At 46.4% G+C, this 21119-nt stretch overlaps 1 protein-coding gene across 1 annotated transcript; it reads left to right on the forward strand.

Annotated features, from left to right (window-relative positions):
• The first annotated feature begins 17855 nt into the window (after window positions 1-17855).
• LOC147191242 (replication protein A 14 kDa subunit-like) lies at window positions 17856-20202 on the forward strand. Its single transcript, XM_086137479.1, has 4 exons — window positions 17856-17954; window positions 18051-18125; window positions 19921-20026; window positions 20108-20202. Exons 1-4 carry the CDS (start codon window positions 17856-17858, stop codon window positions 20200-20202), a joined length of 375 nt encoding a protein of 124 aa, XP_085993605.1.
• The last annotated feature ends 917 nt before the right edge of the window (window positions 20203-21119 follow it).

A 21119-nucleotide genomic window follows, 5' to 3' on the forward strand; every position in this document is an offset into this window, starting at 1 on the left:
TCAGCAGAGTACTCTTCTATGTCCGGCGGCATATGAGACCCACTGCACGCGAAAGAGCAGCTGAGTCGAGCTGTGTGCTTATGTTGTTGAGGCACTGGAAGAAGTTGAAAGTTCGTGATGGGACTCTATACAGAGTAAGGAAAGATCGCCACATGGACCGTAAAGTCTTCCAGTTTGTCATACCTGGGTCTCTGAAGCGTCAAGTTCTGCATGGTGTTCATGACACAGCTGGTCATCAGGGCTGTTCAAGGACGCTTTCTCTGGCGAGTGAAAGGTTCTTTTGGACTGGGATGGAAAAAGATATCACAAAGCATGTGAAGCAATGCCGGAGATGCATCGTGGGTAAGACCCCTGAGCCGGACGCCCGGGCACCCCTGGAGAACATCCGCACTTCCTCTCCAATGGAACTAGTGTGCATTGATTTCTGGACAGCGGAGTCGGGTGACAAGAAAACCACTGATGTCCTTGTTGTGACAGACCATTTCTCAAAGTTGGCTCTTGCCTTCCCCTGCAGGAACCAGTCAGCAAAGCAGGTTGCCCGCTGCCTGTGGGATAAGTTTTTCTGCATCTATGGGTTCCCCCAAAGGATCCATTCGGATCAGGGAGCTAACTTTGAGAGTAGACTCATCAAGGATCTTCTCGAGATGGCGGGGGTGCACAAGTCCCACACGACGCCGTATCACCCCATGGGTAATGGCGTTGCGGAAAGGTTTAACCGGACTCTTGGAGGCATGATCAGAACACTTCCCCCAAAGTCCAGGTCCAAATGGCCACAGATGTTGAACATGTTGACTTTCTGCTATAACTGCACAGTACATGAGACCACGGGCTTTGCACCGTTCTACTTGATGTTTGGACGTGTCCCTCGCTTGCCCGTTGACATTATGTTCCATCATGTCTTGGAGAATGCCAATGTTGTTAGTCACAATGAGTTTGTGAGCAACTTGAAGAAGGATCTCTCTGAGGCCGCACAGATTACTCAACGGCATGCACTCAAGGAACAGGCCCGTCACGCCCAGATCTACAACCGCAAAGTCAAGGGCTCGCCATTAGCTGTCGGTGACAGAGTGTTGCTAGCCAATCGAGGCGAGAAGGGCAAAAGGAAAGTTGCGGATCGTTGGGACTCGACCCCTTATGACGTAGTGTCTGTGAGGCCATCGATCAATGTGTACAGGATCCGGGACGGTGCCACGGGCAGAGAGAAGGTCATACACAGGAACTTACTGCTCCCGGTTGACTTCTTGACGTTCTCAGGCCAGATGGAGCACGGGTCATGTTCAGATGGGTCGGAAATGGATGCACGTTGTGGGAGTGACAAGAGCTCAGTTTTTGATGATCAGGAGGACGCTCAGCTGCGCACTGAGAACTGGCTCATGCAGTCACCAGTTCAGGCCGAGGTAGAACATGAGTGCTTCTCTGCGGAACCCGACTCTGTTGATGCGCGTCAAGAGGTCGTCAGTGAGAGAGGTCAGTCAGTGGGCCATGACATCTACACACAGACTGAACCGTTGACAGATCCGGTGGTTGACATTATACACTCGACTTCCGACTCGCCCCCAGTTGAGACTGTACTAGAGGAGGTAGTTTGCACACAACCACAGGACACACAGGGCCCCGTCACTTTCACAAGGTGTGGTAGAACAGTTAAGCCCCCTGTTAGGCTTATATGTGAGATGTCCTATCAAAGAGTCGGGATGCCAACATTGATATGGGTTTAGTATGACCATTTGATTCTGATTTTTTTTTTGTTGCTAATGCTGTGTGCCTTTTGTCACCATTATATTTTTATGGTTCTTTATTAATGGGTGTTGTTATGTGCAGTTTTGTGAAATGTAAATGGCATTTCATCTGGTCTGTGATGAGAATGGATTTTGGTACCACTCTATTCCTTCACACTTCTTTAAGAAGAATTCCTGTGATTGACTCTCTTGCACATCCTTGCCCGATAGCCATGGTTTTTGCCTGTTTGTCTTTCTGCTGTCTTTCATGTGTGTTGTCTCACTTCTGCATAATTTAGGGGGGTTTATGTAACGGAGTGATATATTGCTTTTATTAAATTATGACGGAAGTGACGCAACAGCGCACAGTATGGCACCAGCTTCCCGCCGTAGTTCAGGCAGAGCTACCAGGGAAGTCACAGGGTAAGTCAGGTTTCATTGATGGTCCGGATTCATTTCTAGTTTAATTACAATATGTCACTTTGTTTTTCCTTTTTCTACGGTGCTGTGTATTTAATTAGTTCCCTGATTTGTTCCGAGTCCACATTGCTTTTTGTGTCGTCATTTAATTTAAGTTTTGTCGAATGAAAGTTTTTATCCATTGAGTTAACAGGTGTTTTTTTGTTGCGCAGTTATTTTTGAGACTGAAAAGCCCCGTGACTTCACCTATCCCTCCCGCCATACTGTGTTGCAGGTAATGCTTCTTTCCTTTTGGTTGTACTGTATATAGTCTTTCGTGTCATTTTTCATTTGGCTATCAGTGTGGCTGGCGTGTACCCGCGCGGTTCGTCGCGGCCGCCATTATTGTACATTGCGCAGCCGTTCTGCTGCATGTGATGCGTTCAGCGGCATCACGTAAATACCAGTGGAAGTGTGTTTTTTTCCCCTTTTATGGTAAATAGTTAATATACGATCACCTATGTTGTATATTTTGTTTTGTTGTGCATTTAGTTTTCTTATGGATGATGTTTAGTTCAGGGAGAGCTACCAGGGAAGTCACAGATTATTTTTGAGACTGAAAAGCCCCGTGACTTCACCTATCCCTCCCGCCATACTGTGTTGCAGGCAATAAAAAAAGAGAGAAAAGCCACATCCTAGTGTCTGGTGTTCTTGAGGCGGCAGCGACGTGGAGCTCGAGACCATCATAGTTGTGACCTCGTCACACATGTTAATTTAGAAAACATCCTGTAGAATAGAATTGTTTTTATTTGTTCGGTTTCACATGGTGTTCTTCTACTCAAGTAAGACAAGACGCGGAATTAATTATTTATATAATGGCTTGTTTACAAACTGAGTCGGAACCTGCAAAACTAAGCTCAGGGTTTAAAATTAAAGCTCATCTGATAGTAACTGTACAGTGTATGTTTTATCCACAGTATATGCCATATCATGCAATAATTACTTAGCATATAACATCAGACAACACCTTACCTTTGACTCCATTGATGTACCTCACACACAATTTGCCTGTTTTGTCGGTCCCGAATGAAATGTGACAAATGGCGTCCTGAAGGGGGCTGACTGTTTGTGGCGTTTCGAACTTGAGAGAGAAAAAGAGTTTGCATTGTATTCAGTCAGAATTGATTTATATATTGAACATATCAACACAACATTAAATACATTTAAAAAACTAAACAAAGGAAAAAAATTCAATAGATGTGTTGGTTCAGTACAGTTTACATCCATCCATCCATCCATCCATCTTCTACCGCTTATCCGGGGCCGGGTCGCGGGGGCAACAGCTTTAGCAGGGAAGCCCAGACTTCCCTCTCCCTAGCTACTTCTTCCAGCTCTCCCCGGGGGATCCCGAGGCGTTCCCAGGCCAGCTGGGTGACATAGTCACTCCAGCGTGTCCTGGGTCTTCCCCGGGGTCTCCTCCCGGTGGGACATGCCCGGAACACCTCACCAGGGAGGCGTTCAGGAGGCATCCGAATCAGATGCCCAAGCCACCTCATCTGGCTCCTCTCGATGTGGAGGAGAAGCGGCTCGACTCTGAGCCCCTCCCGGATGACCGAGCTTCTCACCTTATCTCTAAGGGAGAGCCCGGACACCCTGCGGAGAAAACTCATTTCGGCCGCTTGTATCCGGGATCTCGTTCTTTCGGTCACGACCCATAGCTCGTGACCATAGATGAGGGTTGGAACGTAGATCGACCGGTAAATTGAGAGCTTCGCCCTTTGGCTCAGCTCCTTCTTCACCACGACAGACCGATACAACGTCCGCATCACAGCAGACGCTGCACCGATCCGCCTGTCGATCTCTCGCTCCCTCCTGCCCTCACTCGTGAACAAGACCCCAAGATACTTAAACTCCTCCACTTGGGGCAAGATCTCTCCCCCGACCCGGAGGGGGCACTCCACCCTTTTCCGACTGAGGACCATGGTTTCAGATTTGGAGGTGCTGATTTTCATCCCAACCGCTTCACACTCAGCTGCGAAACGCTCCAGTGAGAGTTGGAGAGCCCCGTTTGAAGGAGCCAACAGCACCACATCATCTGCAAAAAGCAGGGATGCAATACTGAGGCCACCAAAACGGACGCCCTCAACGCTTCGGCTGCGCCTAGAAATTCTGTCCATAAAGATTATGAACAGAATCGGCGACAAAGGGCAGCCTTGGCGGAGTCCTACCCTCACTGGAAACGATTCCGACTTACTGCCGGCAATGCGAACCAAACTCTGACATCGGTGGTATAGTGACCGAATAGCCCGTATCAGGGGGTTCGGTACCCCATACCCACGAAGCACCCCCCACAGAACTCCCCGAGGGACACGGTCAAACGCCTTCTCCAAGTCCACAAAACACATGTAGACTGGTTGGGCGAATTCCCACATACCCTCGAGGACCCTGCTAAGGGTGTAGAGCTGGTCCACTGTTCCACGGCCGGGACGAAAACCACACTGCTCCTCCTCAATCTGAGGCTCGACTTCCTGACGGACCCTCCTCTCCAGCACCCCTGAATAGACCTTACCAGGGAGGCTGAGGAGTGTGATCCCTCTGTAGTTGGAACACACCCTCCGGTCCCCCCTTTTAAAAAGAGGGACTACCACCCCGGTCTGCCAATCCAGAGGCACTCTCCCCGTTGACCACGCGATGTTGCAGAGGCGTGTCAACCAGGACAGCCCCACAACATCCAGAGCCTTGAGGAACTCCGGGCGGATCTCATCCACCCCTGGGGCCCTGCCACCGAGGAGCTTTTTAACCACATCGGTGACTTCAACCACAGAGATAGGAGAGCCCACCTCAGGGTCCTCAGACTCTGCTTCCTCCAAGGAAGACGTGTTGGTGGAGTTGAGGAGGTCTTCGAAGTACTCTGCCCACCGGTTCACAACGTCCCGAGTCGAAGTCAGCAGCGCCCCATCCCCACTGTACACAGTGTTAGTGGTGCACTGCTTCCCCCTCCTGAGACGTCGGATGGTGGACCAGAATTTCCTCGAAGCCGTCCGGAAGTCGGCTTCCATGGCCTCACCGAACTCTTCCCACGCTCGGGTTTTTGCCTCGGCGACCACCGAAGCTGCGTTCCGCTTGGCCAGTCGATACCCGTCAGCTGCCTCTGGGGTCCCACAGGCCATAAAGGCTCGATAGGACTCCTTCTTCAGCTTGACGGCATCCCTTACTGCTGGTGTCCACCAGCGAGTACGAGGGTTGCCGCCACGACAGGCACCAACCACCTTACGGCCACAACTCAGATTGGCCGCCTCAACAATAGAGGCACGGAACATGGTCCACTCGGACTCAATGCCCCCCGTCTCCCCCGGAACATGGGAAAAGCTCTGTCGGAGGTGGGAGTTGAAACTCCTTCTGACAGGGGATTCTGCCAGACGCTCCCAACAAACCCTCACAATACGTTTGGGTCTGCCAGGACGGACCGGCATCTTCCCCCACCATCGGAGCCTACTCACCACCAGGTGGTGATCAGTTGACAGCTCCGCCCCTCTCTTCACCCGAGTGTCCAAAACATGCGGCCGCAAATCCGATGATACAACCACAAGGTCGATCATCGAACTACGGCCTAGGGTGTCCTGGTGCCAAGTGCACATATGGACACCCTTATGTTTGAACAAGGTGTTCGTTATGGACAATCCGTGGCGAGCACAGAAGTCCAATAACAAAACACCACTCGAGTTCTGATCGGGGGGGCCGTTCCTCCCAATCACGCCCCTCCAGGTCTCACTGTCATTGCCCACGTGAGCATTGAAGTCCCCCAGCAGAACAAGGGAGTCCCCAGCAGGAGTACTCTCCAGCACACCCTCCAAGGACTCCAAAAAGGGTGGGTATGCTGAGCTGCCGTTTGGTGCATATGCACAAACAACAGTCAGGACCCGTCCCCCCACCCGAAGGCGGAGGGAAGCAACCCTCTCGTCTACCGGTGTGAACCCCAATGTACAGGCACTGAGCCGGGGGGCAATGAGTATGCCCACACCTGCTCTGCGCCTCTCACCATGAGCAACTCCAGAGTGGAAGAGAGTCCAACCCCTCTCGAGAGAACTAGTACCAGAACCCAGGCTGTGTGTGGAGGCAAGTCCGACTATATCCAGTCGGAACTTCTCTACCTCACACACCAGCTCGGGCTCCTTCCCTGCCAGAGAGGTGACATTCCATGTCCCAAGAGCTAGCTTCTGCAGCCGAGGATCGGACCGCCAGGGTCCCCGCCTTTGGCTGCCGCCCAGCTCGCATTGCACCCGACCCCTTTGACCCCTCCCACGGGTGGTGAGACCATGAGAAGGGGGACCCACGTTGCCTCTTCGGGCTGAGCCCGGCCGGGCCCCATGGGTGTAGGCCCGGCCACCAGGCGCTCGCCAACGAGCCCCACCTCCAGGCCTGGCTCCAGAGGGGGGCCCCGGTGACCCGCGTCCGGGCAAGGGAAACTGAGATCCTTTAATTTTTTTTATCATAAGGGGTCTTGGAGCCGTGCTTTGTCTGGTCCCTCACCTAGAACCTGTTTGCCATGGGTGACCCTGCCAGGGGCATAAAGCCCCAGACAACTTAGCTCCTAGGATCATTGGGACACACAAACCCCTCCACCACGGTAAGGTGACGGCTCACGGAGAGGCGAACCAATAATATCAGCATATTAAACTAGTTATTAGTTAAATACCATATGACTGCATTACAATACCATCATCACACCTCTTTTCAAATCAATGAACTATTATAGATAACATAACCAATTCCCAAAACAAACCTCTCTCATCTTCCTCCATCGCCTCCACATCATTTTCATTGTCCTCCTCCTCCCTGTGGCCTCTCCCATCACCTTCTGCCTTAGCTGCCTGGCTCTCATCATCCAGCATACCATCAGCCCTTGCCTGACAATCAGCAGAGCAGAGAGCAGATGAAATGATCATCATCATCATCCTCTAGAAAAGCCAACCTGGACAAGTGTTGAAAACTAGCATCAGTGTTGATTTATTTTCCATGTGAAAAAAAAAATACATACTGTATAATATCATTCGAACTAAAAAAGAAAACCCTTAAGTGAGATGGAAAATACTAAGAGTAAAACTAACTGCTGATAATACTGTGTTGTATTTCTTACCATATCCTCCACTTGTTGTGCTATCTTCAGGAATATCACATCCTTTGCAGTGTTGTCAGCATCGATCAAGGGCTGAGGCATTGTCGAGGAAGTCTTGGATGGAGTTGTAACGGGAATCAAAGTCCTGTCTGAAATGTTCTTTCATCTTGACAATTGCGGCTAGATCGCTGTGGTTTTCTCCAAATTCTGACCGTAGTTTGGCCAGTAGTGGGGAAACGATGGAGATAGTGGGGGTCTTTTCCTCACTGAGGAGCTTGGTTGCCAATTTCAGGGGGGACATCAGTTTCACAATTTCTGGGATTACTTTTGTCTCATCATCTGAGAGGGGAGGCAGTGGTTCTCCCCTTGGTTTAATTTTCCTTAATGCTGCCGCCACAGCAGCCTTTTGTTCCCAGTAACGCTCCAACATATCAAGGGAACTATTCCACCTTGTGGAAACATCATGGATTAGCTTGTGGTGTGCCAGACCAAAGTTGTGCTGCTGATCACGGAGAGCATCGGATGCTTTGGCACTTCTGTGAAAAAATGTAACGACTCTCCTTATTTTCACCAGGATAGGTTTCACCTGGTCTACTGCAAATGTTTTTTGCGAGGACAAATTAAGTGTGTGTGCTATGCATCGCACATGCGGCTTCATTTCTGCGCCAGACCCCGCCAGTATCGTGTTAGTGGCATTATCCGTGACTAACGCTGGCTTATGAAGATATCACCTATGTTATATGTTTAGCTTAAAACTTTGTATCATAGACAGGTCGACCTTGACTATTAGGTCTCTGTCCTGAACATCCGCTACTTCAAACAAAGAATGTAGTTTGAAGCTGGGGTCCTATCTCCCCTTGAGTGATTAACAGCCCTCCAAGTGTTTTCTTTTGCGTCTCCCACCTTGGGAAAGTTCCTGAAGGCTGTCAAGGTCCCTAGAGGAGGAACTCTTGTCTCGAGATATGGTCTGTACTTTGTCAGAATGCCAAGATTGAACTACATTGACCTTTCTTTGTTTCTGATTTTTACATAAGGGGAAGGACTGCCCGCCCCTAAATTAATATAATTAACATACTATGCCTATATGTACGTGTGACTGTAGTTGCTCGGGGCTTCCTGATGAAATCTGAGACTCACAGGAGCCCGAATCGATTCGTGTTGTGCCCTGAACGTTCAGTAAAACATCTTGCAAGAACTTCTCCATTTCCAGCCTCTGACTTTTGCACATCAACTCAGCCCGAATCAAACGAACACGCGGAGGACCTGGGGAAGTGGAGAACGGTCAAGGGATCCCGCCGTGTCGACAACAACACACTTCCCCCTGTTTGATCATCCTCCAACACTTCTTATCGCCAATGTTCCACTCGCGGAAAACGTCGCGCAGTAACTCCGCAAGGTTTGCTCCGGCGTGCGACTCACGGAAAACTCTGGTCTGAAGAACAAAGTTTTGCATTTCCCACTCGTTGTCAACGTGGTGTGCCGTCACTGTTATATATGAATCAGTAGCGCAAGATGTCCACCCATCCACTGTAAGTGCAACTCTTTGCGCACTGTTCAGCGACACAGTAATCTCACTTCTCACTTTGTTGTACAGATCGGGAATATGTTCGTAAGTGAACACAGACCTGTCTGGTATTTTATACCTGGGTTCCAAAACGTGCACGAGCTGTCTGAAACCCTCGTTGTCCACCACGCTGTAAGGCTGGAGGTCTTTGCATATGAAATAAGCAGTGGCCTTAGTTATAGCCATTGCGCGGTCACAGTGAGCTGCAAGGGGACTCCCAAAATAAGAGGCGATTTTTTTCTGATCCTGACCTGGTCAGTCCAACGAGGAACTGGACGGGGAGGCGGGGGAGGGGGTGGGAAACTTGTCGGTGATGTGGTGCCATCGTTTTAAGTGCGTCTGCATATTTGTGGTGCTGCCGTTGTATGGCTTCTTAGTGCGACATTCTTTGCAAATTACGGAGGTTTTATCAAGCTTTCCGTCTTTCTTTTCGAAGCCGTAGTATTTCCAAACATAAGATTTGAATGTTGCGGGTGCATTAAATATAGTAGTTTCCTCGCTGCTGCTTGCGCGAACTTCCATAGTGTTTCGCTAGTAGTGTACTGGACTGTATGTGACGCACGGCTTCCGTCCGTATTCAACACAAAACGCAAAATAATGATGGTGCATTCATCGCGCCTAGGAAAGGGCAGATAGGTGACGTTTAACATGAATAAAACTGCGCTTGCATCGGCTTTTACCGATACCCACCAACGCATCGTGATGAATCTAGATTTCACCCGTCAATTGCGTCATACCCAGTGAATGAGCCGATGCACTCGCATCGCGCACGTGCGCATCGATTAATATCCATTATTTTCCACACCCTTAGCGTGCATAGGCACGCACACATGCCACAATGAGCAACATCAATCTTTTTCCCTCCATTCCCCCCTCCACCCCTCGCGATCGACTTGGGACCAATCCGTGGCCTGCTGTTCGATCGATTCTTCCACAATTTCCATTATCGCCATAGATGTTGCCCTTTTCTCTCTGAAACTGCATTGATATTTGCTTAAAAGATTATGTTTTGCAATACATTTGTAAAGTTTGTGTACAAATAGTTGTTCTAGGATTTTTGTCGGAAAAATATTGGTCTATCCACTCTTGTAAATCGGAATAACTTTTGCTGTTTTCAGTTTTGATGGGAAAACAGTAGTTTTGAAAGACGGGTTTAATAAATATGTGAGAGGTTGCACCACATATTTAAGACTTTTTATTAATGCCATATCAATATTAAAACAGTATATTTTTTAGCGTTGAGACAATATCCAACGATCCATCCATTTTCTAAACCGCTTGTCCACACAAGGGTTGCAGGCATGCGGCAGCCTCCCTTTAACAATATTAAATATTTACAAATTATTTACAGAACAAAGGAACACAGTGCAGGAATTGTTCTTTATATTTATTTATTTCATATTCTTTGAATCTGGAATTTCACAATTAGAAATATTGCTGTTTCACAAAGAGTGTGTGCCCTCCATATATTGCTCATCTATCTCACTTTACCAAACCGATACATGAGCTGAAATACTTTTTTAAGTTTTCGTAAACTCCATCATGATTACGAATGGGTAGAAAGTGCAGAGAAACTCGGCAGTGGCGTTTGAGTGTTGAGCATTTAGCTTTAGCCTAGCCGTAGCCGATCTCGGCAGCCCACGTTTTGTTTAGCTTGTCTCCATCACCTACGCTACTTGCCATACTCGACAAAAATCCACGCAGGTTTCGCTAGTCGCGCGAGCGCGTAATGGATTTTGAAACTGCGGTAACAAAAAAAAAAAAAGAAGTTAAAAAGGAATAGTCACGGCTCGTTCGTCATCACACTCAGTTGTCCAGGCGCTCCGGCGGCAGCCTGTAGCCGTTAGCCCCGAGACTCGGCCACGACCGTCGGGTCGGGTGACCGCCGAGGCAGCCTCACCTCCGGCTCTCATTCAAGTCTGAGATGTGCGCGCCCGAAAAAAAAAAATACCCCGAGCTTCAATGCTTATAAGAGATTTGTCTTTTAAAATGGAGCAGACTTCGCCGAGTTGTACACGTACAAACTATAATTACTGTATTTTCAGTCGCCAATTTGGATAATAAAGCACTGGGGGGAAGCCCTGGCCTACAATAGGATAGGAGGTGTTAATACAGACTCGCCCGCGATTATTGTTAGTTCATAGAAAATAGTGACAATATTCTTATTTTATGATGTACATTTTTAACATGACACAAATAAATAACTTGTTAATTCATTGAAAATAGCTTACCTTGCGTTTTACTTTTGTTTCTTGTGCTGCCATCTTCTAGCTTTGCAGGCTGCTTCTGATGATCACGAATTGAATGATCACCTGTCCCACTTGTTGGAAAAATCCTTCCCTTAGGGCGGTGTTTTTCAACCTTTTTTGAGCCAGGGCACGTTTTTTTACATTGGAAAAATGTTGCGGCACACCACTAACCAAAAATGTTATAAAATGACACTCTGAACACTGTATTTAATTCAAATATAATTTCTCCGTTTATTTATGCTCAATCAGTGTGAAACCTGGGGCTGTTTAGATGAACACAAAACCGATATCCTGGCAGGAATAGAAGAAAGACACAAACGAAGCTCTTCTGGAAAATGGGAGTAATGTCAGAACAGCTTTGTTGGCCAGAAAGGTGAACTCCTTGGCAGCACTGTCCAAAGGAAGATCATCAAATCTTAGTTTTAAACGCCGATCCTGTTTCAGTTCAGTTCAGTTCGTTCCTCCTGCTCTTGTGAAGTCATATCCTTTCCAACAACTGATGCTGAGCTGTTTGGGTCCCTAACCCAGTCAAAGCATTCAATGGAGGCTGAAGAGAAATAAAATGACAACTTCTCCTCAAGACTTTTCAAATGTTTACATATGACCTCACACAGTGCATCAGTGGGACTTTGCCGTTTCTCTGTGAATGGGAACATCTCCAGGTTGGCACGTTTAAACAGAATCCATTTCCTTTATCTGTGCTTGGAAGCAGGTTTTCATTTCGGCCCTGCATCCTTGTGTTAAGTTCATTCAGATGATGAAATATATCAGCCAGCTTGAAAACAGATTTGAGTAATCAGACCTCTCATTTGTCAGAAACATTTCAAGTTCCTCTCGCAGCTCATACACACGGGCCAGCACCTTACCGCGCCACAACCATCGGATCTCCGTATGGAGCAATAAGGCCTTTTGCTCCGCTCCCATTTCCTCACATAGAGATGCGAATGTACGGCTTTTTGGAGGTCGTGTCTTTACAAAGTTCACTATGCGCACCACATCGTCCAACACAGGAACCGGTTCTGCTGGTAAAGTCTTAGCAACGAGGGCCTCACGGTGTAAAAAACAGTGCGTAACAAACAGGTCTGGGTTTCTTTCCTTCACTCTGCTCACAAAGCCTTTGGTGTGCCCGACCGTGGCTGCAGCTCCATCAGTGCAAACACTTGTGCAGTTTTGCCACGTAAGTCCTCCCTGGTCCAGATATTGCGATGTGACCCGAAAAATTTCTTCTCCAGTTGTTTTTTCTGGCAGCGCCTTGCAAAATGGCAAGTTTTCTCTAATGGCATCTCCATCCACAAAACGGACATTAGCCAAGAGATGAGAATGTCCACTAATATCCGTAGACTCGTCAACTTGCAATGCAAATTTCCGACTGATGCGTATCTTCTCCAAAACATGGCTTTGGATGTCTGCAGACATGTCATCAATACATCTGGCAATTGTGTGATCAGAGAGCGGGACTTTATCTGTCTTTTTAACTGCGTCGGGGCCAAGCATCTCGTTGACAATGGCTATACAGGCAGGTAGTATTAATGTCTCTGCCACAGTGTGCGGCTTTTTTTGATTTCGCAACGAGTTCGGGTACTAAGTAACTAGCTTTTAGCGCTTTCTCCTTTACCTTTGTGTTTTTTCTCATAAAGGTTGCCTGTTTCTCTGTATTTACACGCAGGTGATCAAAATAGTCCCTCGGCTTGTTTTGAAGCGACGGGTGTTTCGTTTGGAGATGGCGTTTAAGCTTGCTCGGCACCATGGCGCTGTTGGATAGCTTCTCGCCACACACCAGGCATAATGGAGTAGGTGTCGTCTCATCCCCGGTGAAAGTAAATCCATACGAAAGACAGCTTTCAATATATTGCCTTGAGCTCACCGTCTTTGCTTTCTTTTTCCCACCACTCACACGAGGGCCTTCATCCGGGTCAGAATCTTGTACAGAGCCCAATTCGGAGTTTGCAGTTGTCCTTTTGAAAAACGTATCCATGACCGTCACCACGACCTCTCACGTGCATCATTAAATCTCTCGGAGGAACGAGGCAATCAGCTCCGTGTTGCCACACGGACGAATATTAAATTACCCGCCCAGTCTTTACAGCACGGACACCGGACAATGACATGATATTTGCAGAAAATGATTACCGTAAATTCCGGATGACAAGCCGCTACTTTTTTCCACACTTTCAACACTGCGACGTGTAATATGAAGTGGCTTATTTATTTATTTATTTTTCCATCGCGGGAAAAACATGGACCAATAAAATGAATGAGTAGTTCACTGAGGTCCAATGAGATTGTATGACTCATCACAACTTCCGCTCTTTTCGCCGTAGCGGGGAAAAATGTGTTACCCGGCAACAGTCGACCAATAAAATGAATGAGTAGTACACAGGGGTCCAATGAAATTGTATGATGACCAGGAATCACAATTTCCTTATTTCAGTCTTTCTTCTAACCCTGATCAACATGGAGAATACCAGACGAAAAGCATATGACGCAGCTTTTAACGCTCAAAGAGCAGGCGGCCGCGGTGTTTCCACTGTACAAATCAGACTGAAGGCTAAAGCTATCGCTACCGAGATGAACATTGAAGGTTTTAAAGGTGGGCCGTCGTGGTGTTATAGATTCATGAAAGGGAAAAGCCTGTCGATTAGGGCACGCACGACGTTGTGTCAGCAGCTCCCTCCCAATTACGAGGACAAACTTGCTTCGTTCCGCACATTCACACAAACAAAGATAGCGGAGAATTCCATCAGCCCAGATGAAATAATAAATATGGACGAAGTCCCTCTGACATTTGATTTGCCTCTCACTCGGACTGTCAAAAAAGGTACCTCCTCCATCATACTGAAAACAAGCGGCCATGAGAGAACACATTTTACCTGCGTTTTGAGCTGTGCAGCATCGGGCCTAAAGCTGCCGCCGATTATCATTTTTAAGCGGCTGACTATAGAAATAATTTCATATATATTTTCCCATTTATATGATTTGCATTATTCTATTTGAAGCCGAGTGGGCTGCAGTGTTTCTCCCCGTAATTACGCAAATGCACATCAAGTTCTCTCTTTGTCTGGCCTCTTATTATGTGTTTCAGCGTAATTTCGTTGTGCAAGTGCATTTATCATGATCATAAAAATATTGAGATTATTTTAACCTTGTGAAATCTTGCGGGGGTTTTTTTCCTGCGGTGGTTCAGCAGGGGACCGTGTCCGCGGCCTCACCCGGAGGCGCTCCAGGCGGCAGGGACGCAGAAGCAAACCCCCGCCTACTCATTGGCCAGCGGTTTATAATATGGTGCGGCGCATATAATTAAAACATTGAAAATTTATTTCAAAAAATTAATAAAAATATATAAAGTTGATTTTTCTTCATAAATCTGAGCACGCGGCTCTTAATCAGGTGCGGTCTGTAGCCCGGAATTTACGGTCATCAATGTTTTATAAAATTTAAATTTTTAAAAAAGGCGACATTGGATAATTTCTCACGGTACACCTGACGATCTCTCACGGCACACTAGTGTGCCGCGGCACAGTGGTTGAAGATCACTGTCTTAGGGGAGCAAATGGGTGGGGCATGTGCAAAGTATGTGTGTGGAGCAGTGAGTGCAATAGCACCAAAAAAACATGTGGAGAGCTGCTGAGCACCATTCACACACAAACAATCAGCAAAATTGGTGACTTATGGGCCTTTGCTAAAAACTACACAGGCACATTGAGAGCAGCGTCTCGGATGCTTTTTATATGTTTTTTTTCATGGGGACCTGCTTTTTTGTCCCCATACCGCAACTGGTCCCCAGGACGTGACTGTGTTGACTCAACTCAACTGTATTTATAGAGCACTTTCAAACAGCCATCGCTGACTGGCACACCATTCTCCACTTACTCCAGGGATCTAGGGTGTACCCGGCAGCAAATGTCCCCGAGGGGCAAGCAGGCTCCCCACTGCCTGCTCTTCTCGTCGAGAAAATGTTGTCGATTGCATCGAGAGACCAGCCGACCAATTCCATGGTTTGTTTTTAGGATGAAAGTACGGCAGGAGGCTAGGAAAGCCAGACAAAGACAGCACATAGACTGAGTGGCGAGCAAGGGGAGGGTGAGGGGAGGACAGGAGCAGAGCAAAAAAGCATCCGCCTTCGTCGAGAGCCAATCAGAACCCCCACCCCCCCACAAAAAAAAACGATGTGGACACATTGAACAGACACAAATGTCAGATCGTTTTTAAAGTGGTGGGAAAAACCTCCAGGTGAACGAGAGAGAGAGAGAGAGAGAGAGAGAGAGAGAGAGAGAGAGAGAGAGAGAGAGAAAAGCACATTTTCCCCACCACTTTAAAAACGATCTGACATTTGTGTCTGTTCAATGTGTCCACATAGTTACATCCATCAACGTCACAAACCACCTGAAACTTGACAAACTTCTTTTCACCTGCATTCATAGTTGTTGGGAGCAAAGTGGCCTTCTTTCCCCGAGTGTTCATTGAATTTTGGACGAGGAGGATGTCGGTTATCCAAATACAGGCTGGAGTCGATGAACAGTACCTTCGAAGGGTTTATTTGCAGAATATTCCGGGCACCCGCGGTTTACAGACAATGGCTGCGGTGGTCACGAGTGCAAAGAAGGAAGGGATTCGCAACATACAGTATTTATATCATCAAAAGGGCGGTACCGAAATTCAAGGTGTGACATCAGAACTTTAGTTTCCCCGAAACCGTTTTTTAGCTTGTATCAACTGCTGCATCCCGATGTCTGTGCGTCTCTTCAAGTGTTCCAATTTTAAGTGATGATTACTTCAAGGACGCCGAGTTATGCTGCGGGCATGGGAAAGTTATACAGCATGACTAAATGTGGGCAGAATACACACTTCATTTTCCAGTACAGGTGCTCTCGTACCTCACTGACATACAGTTTCACAGTTGGGAAGTCCGTATGAACGGAACTCATGTACAACACTATGTGGCAGCGCTTCGCCCAAGTTTTCTTTATGTGCTTGGTCCGGGACGCCATATTTGTCGGCCCTGTCATGATCCAACACAAGATACGGGTCGTTTGCGATGAATTTGTTGGAGAGGTCAAGTTCACACCTGGAGGCAAAACAAACAATGTATCATGAATGTATAGGATAGAACAGGGGTGTCAAACTCATTTTGTCGGGGGCCACATTGTAGTTACGGTTTCCCATTGCAGGGCCATTATGACTGTGAATTTTGTGAAACCATATAAATGTTTAACCCCCTCCACATGTCACAAAAACAGCGAACAACAAACAGATGGAGAACTAGTTTTGACATCAGAAGTCAAGAATATTAGATTGTTCAACCATTGTAATTTTTACATTACTTGTGACAATTTGAAATTTTGGTTCAGTATTTAGCAAGCATCTTGGGAGCTGGCAAGCTTGAATTGCCTTCACGGGCCACAAAAAATGATTTGGCGGGCCAGATCTGGGCCCCTGGCCTTGACTTTGACACCTGTGGTACAGAAGAACCACATGATTATTTTATGTTAATTCGTTGTTATATTTTATATTCATGAAGACTGAACGTCATGCTCGCAAACATTTCCCACTCTGTGTGTCAATCACATTTATAATTAACGGTAAATGCCCTTTTTCTTATAAAGCGCGATTCTACCCAAGGCACTCGAAGCGCTTTGACGCCGACTCCTCGGATGACGCGGCATCAGAAGCAATTGAGGGGAGGGGCTTCAGTATCTTGCTCAAGGGCACTTGGTCACAATGCTGAGGATCAAACCCGCAAGCTTCCCGAGGGGAGACGACCACTCTCCCGTCTGAGCCATGTCTCCCCATGGCTTTTGATGTCATATATTCAGTACACAGTATTAGGTGTGGTATTTCTTTTATTTATTATTTTTGGGGGGAAAACCATAAAAAAAAACTTTGGGTCAACTGTTTCTTTTCAGTGCAGAAGTGACTCGGTTCGGCACATGCAATTATTTATCGTTCACAAACTGAAGCAGGGCAGCCCGGTGGACCATTGGTGAGCAGAGATCGTGGGTTCGATCCTGACTCCGGCCTTCCACATTCAAAAAACATGCATGGCAGGCTGATTGAACACTCTGAATTGTTCCCAGGTGTGAGTGTGAGCGCAGATGGTCATTCGTCTCTGTGTGCCCTGCAACCGGTTCAGTCAGGGTATCCCCCGCCGACTGCCCAAAGACAGCTGGGATAGGCTCCAGCACCCTCCGCGACCCGAGTGAGGATAAAGCCATTCGGAAGATGAATGAATGAATGAACGGTTCGATCCTCAGATTGAATTTGAACGTAATTAACCTGTTAATTCTTTTTCAATCAACTTTATTTAAATATAAAGAATAAAACAGGTAAATATTAAAATATAGAAATCGTATACAAAATCACAAAATGCACCAGGGATGTTAGTTCCAACAAGTATAAACATAAAATGAAATACAGAAGATGTAGTGTTAACACTCAATTTTAAAGTTTGTAAATTATATGTTTTCGTCGCCTTTTGTTTCGCACAGACAATGTCGATGTTTATAAAACAATAGGAGTTGGTTTCTCATGCATAAATTTGGATAAATTCATGTAGAATTTTGCAACAAAAAAAAGCGACGTTTTTGAAAGTAAAGTTCCGGAATTAAACGGACATCGTCCAGGAACCTTGAGTATGTTTCCATGTATATTCCAGTGCTTGCCGCAGTAGCAAGCCTGTCTGATTCTATAGTAAGGTTTAAGCTATCCACCCGCGTGGCGTACCTTGTAATATAAAAGTTAGTTGATAATATTTCCGCGCCGTAAATTAGTTTGGTGGGTGTTCGTCAACGCCATTACATATATCAGCTACGATGTCTGATATCTTCCATCTTCCAAGACCTCGAATTAATTCATCGATGCTGTCGCGATATCTGAACAAACCCGTCTGTTTCGTCGGGCGTGTTGAGAAGGTAACTGTCGTGCCTAACTACGGTGATTCACAACATCCCATACGTGATATTACTGACGTAAAGGTTCACGTTTTGTGCCTCGTTTGTTTTGCTAAGGTACACTCAACTGGAACAGCTTTCACTGTCACTGATGGAGCGGGACAATGGGTTCATGTTGAATTAAATTTCGCTGTGAGTTTATTTTTGTTCTCGTCCAATGTCCAAATTGCAGCACATCATCATTTTACGTATGTTTGTTGAAATGTCAAAGATGAATTGATTTACAGCGGTTACGACAGTGGACAGCTTATCATGTTAGCAGGTTACAGGGTGCATGAAAGGGTTAAACCAATCCAGTACCTGGCTGATGTGCAAACCTTTTGTATCCACCGTACATCATCACAGTTGGGTTTCCTGTAAAGTTATTGGTCCCTTTCCGCGAGCGAAAAAATGAATGGCCACATTAAAATAACTTGACAATGGAATGTGATAAAGTGTATATACAGCCAAATACAGAACAGTATTGACATTTTTAAAAATCTATTGTCAAAACTTCAACACTTAACGGTGGTTCTATGTGTGTTGTTCAGATTTGCAACTTATTAAGTTAAGGTGTTTTCTTTTTTTAAATCTTTGACAACAGACTTTTTTGTTTGTTTTTTTTATTCAACCAGGCAACACACGCCTGTCATTGGAAGTTAAATGAAAATGTCAACAGTCCACCATGAAAGCAGACTGAAAATCTTGAATCAAAATTAAAACATATTTTTCAAAACTGCTGAAGGTCTAAGAGGTCTGTACCTCGGCTGAACAAAGGTTGGAAAACACTGATCAAATCATTACTCTCTAAAATTATTACTCTCCAAAATACTCAACACTTAAGCAGAAAAATCCACCCGTGTTTAGCCGTCTCGGAGGGGGGGGGGCTGTTTTCCGACTTGGGTCATGAGACATGAATGGTCATTACCTGAGTCCTGTGGAACTATGATGTCATTTTCAGTCGACAGCAAGTGGCAAAATGAACGCCCCCTGCGATGGGTTAAAAAAAAAGTGGATTGAATGCTGCTTAATTCCTATTCCACAAACACGATATTAATCAGACTACCATGTTCAAACTAATATCGGCAACATATAATTGTGAGGACAATTTTGGACCTTAATTCGCCTTTAATGGGCATCAGTATTGTTTTGGAACACTGAATGTGTACATTACAATATCCATCCATCCATCCATTTTCCGAACCGCTTGATCCTCACGAGGGTCGCGGTGGGTGCTGGAGCCTATCCCAGCCGTCTTCGGGCAGTAGGCGGGGACACCCTGAATCAGTTGCCAGCCAATCGCAGGGCACACAGAGACGAACAACCATTCACGCCCACACTCACACCTAGGGACAATTTAGAGCGTCCAATCAGCCTGCCATGCATGTTTTTGGAATGTGGGAGGAAACCGGAGCACCCGGAGAAAACCCACGCAGGCCCGGGGAGAACATGCAAACTCCACACAGGGAGGCCGGAGCTGGAATTGAACCCGGTACCTCTGCACTGTGAAGCCGACTTGCTAACCACTGGACTACCGGGCCGCCCCGCATTACAATATCTTCATTTGTAATATGACAGAAGTCACATAGCCACTAACATGGCCGTCATTGCCCAGGTTTCAAGTTTAGTGCCAAGCAGATTAGTGCATGTGTGGATGAACACGCAAAGGACTCTGCGAGAATAAATTCTTTTTTTCTAATTTAACTAGATTATTATCACATGAAACATGTACTTTGGCCCCGAACTGCGACCCGTTGAAACCCTTTCATGCACCCTGTAACCTGATAACGTGATAAGCTGTCCACTGTCGTAACCACTGTCCCTGAAAGGGTTTACATTTGTGTTCATAAGTTGTTAAAAGCTTTTTTTTTTGTTTGTTTGTCTTACGCAATTTGTATGTTACCATTGACTTTACATTGAGCCCTTTTTTTTCACCTTCATCTTTCAGCTTGATGAGGAGCTTTCTGGAGTTGTAGAAGTCATTGGAATGGTGTCGAACAAAAGAACTATCATGGCCACGACATTCCAATGGCTCACAGAAGACAATAACTTTAGTAGGTTATTTTGTACGAACATGTCAGATGAGCTTTGATTTGATCGTACTTGTAATGATATTCTGCACATGTTCCCCACAGACCTGGAACTCTACAATGAAGCTGTGAAGTTCATCCATGAGTTCCCCGAGCACTATCCTTTTGACATGGCTGCAGGAGGATCAGATTTCATATAAAAAAAAAACTTTTGCTAGTTTTGTTCTGAAAGTAAAAAAATAATCATTCATTTTGTTTCTCACTGAAACTATTTCACAATAAACCATCTGATATGCAATTTTACAAGTGCAAGTTTGTCCTTCATATGTAAACGAAATCACCAAACCTGCATTTCCTGTGCCAACTTTCCAATTGAAGCTTCAGGGTAGAGTTAGCGCTGTTAAAAAAAAACACTTTTTGTGAACAGCAGAACTTACGATGTCAGCCTATCATTAATCCCATTACTTGATTGACATACAGGGCAACCAGTCAGATGACAACTGAATCACCGCTCACGCGCAAACAACGGCACTAAGATAGGCAGCGAATTACCTCTGATTTTAAGGCAGGGGTGCCCAATACGTCAATCGCGATCGTCCGGGAGCCAGCGGACTCGTCCCAAATCGACCGCGAGGGTTGGGAGAAGGAAATGGTGTGTCTCTTTTTGTGTCTGTGTGTTTTGATTTCGCTCCGTGCGGTACGTTCCGGCTGTCGCTCATCTCGGCGTGCGTGCATCGGCGCACGTGTGCGTGCGTGCCTGTGTGTATATACTTGCACGAGCGCGATCGGGTCGATGGCGGGAGGTTCGTCGCTTCGAAAGTCGATCTTTGGTCAAATATGTAGCAAGCTGACCCAAGTCGTAACCGCTGCAGCTAGCATGCAGACAGTGCCTGTTTCGAGTGGCAACAACGGAATACAAGTCCAATTTGGAGAGGATTCTTCAAGAGAAGGAATGTCAGAAGTCCCTGCATGAAGGTGCGAAACAACATGCATAGTGTGGTGTATTAACCACGACTGTATCGTTATTTGTCTGTTGTTTGGATGCACAGACTTTCCGTCCCTTACATAGTCATCGACTGCGCATGCTTGAGAATGTTTCCGGAATGTTTTAGACATC

The sequence above is a fragment of the Hippocampus guttulatus genome, chromosome 18, assembly GCF_054856545.1.
Source record: "Hippocampus guttulatus isolate MCC_2025c chromosome 18, RoL_Hgut_1.0, whole genome shotgun sequence".
In the NCBI taxonomy this organism is placed as follows: Eukaryota; Metazoa; Chordata; class Actinopteri; order Syngnathiformes; family Syngnathidae; genus Hippocampus; species Hippocampus guttulatus.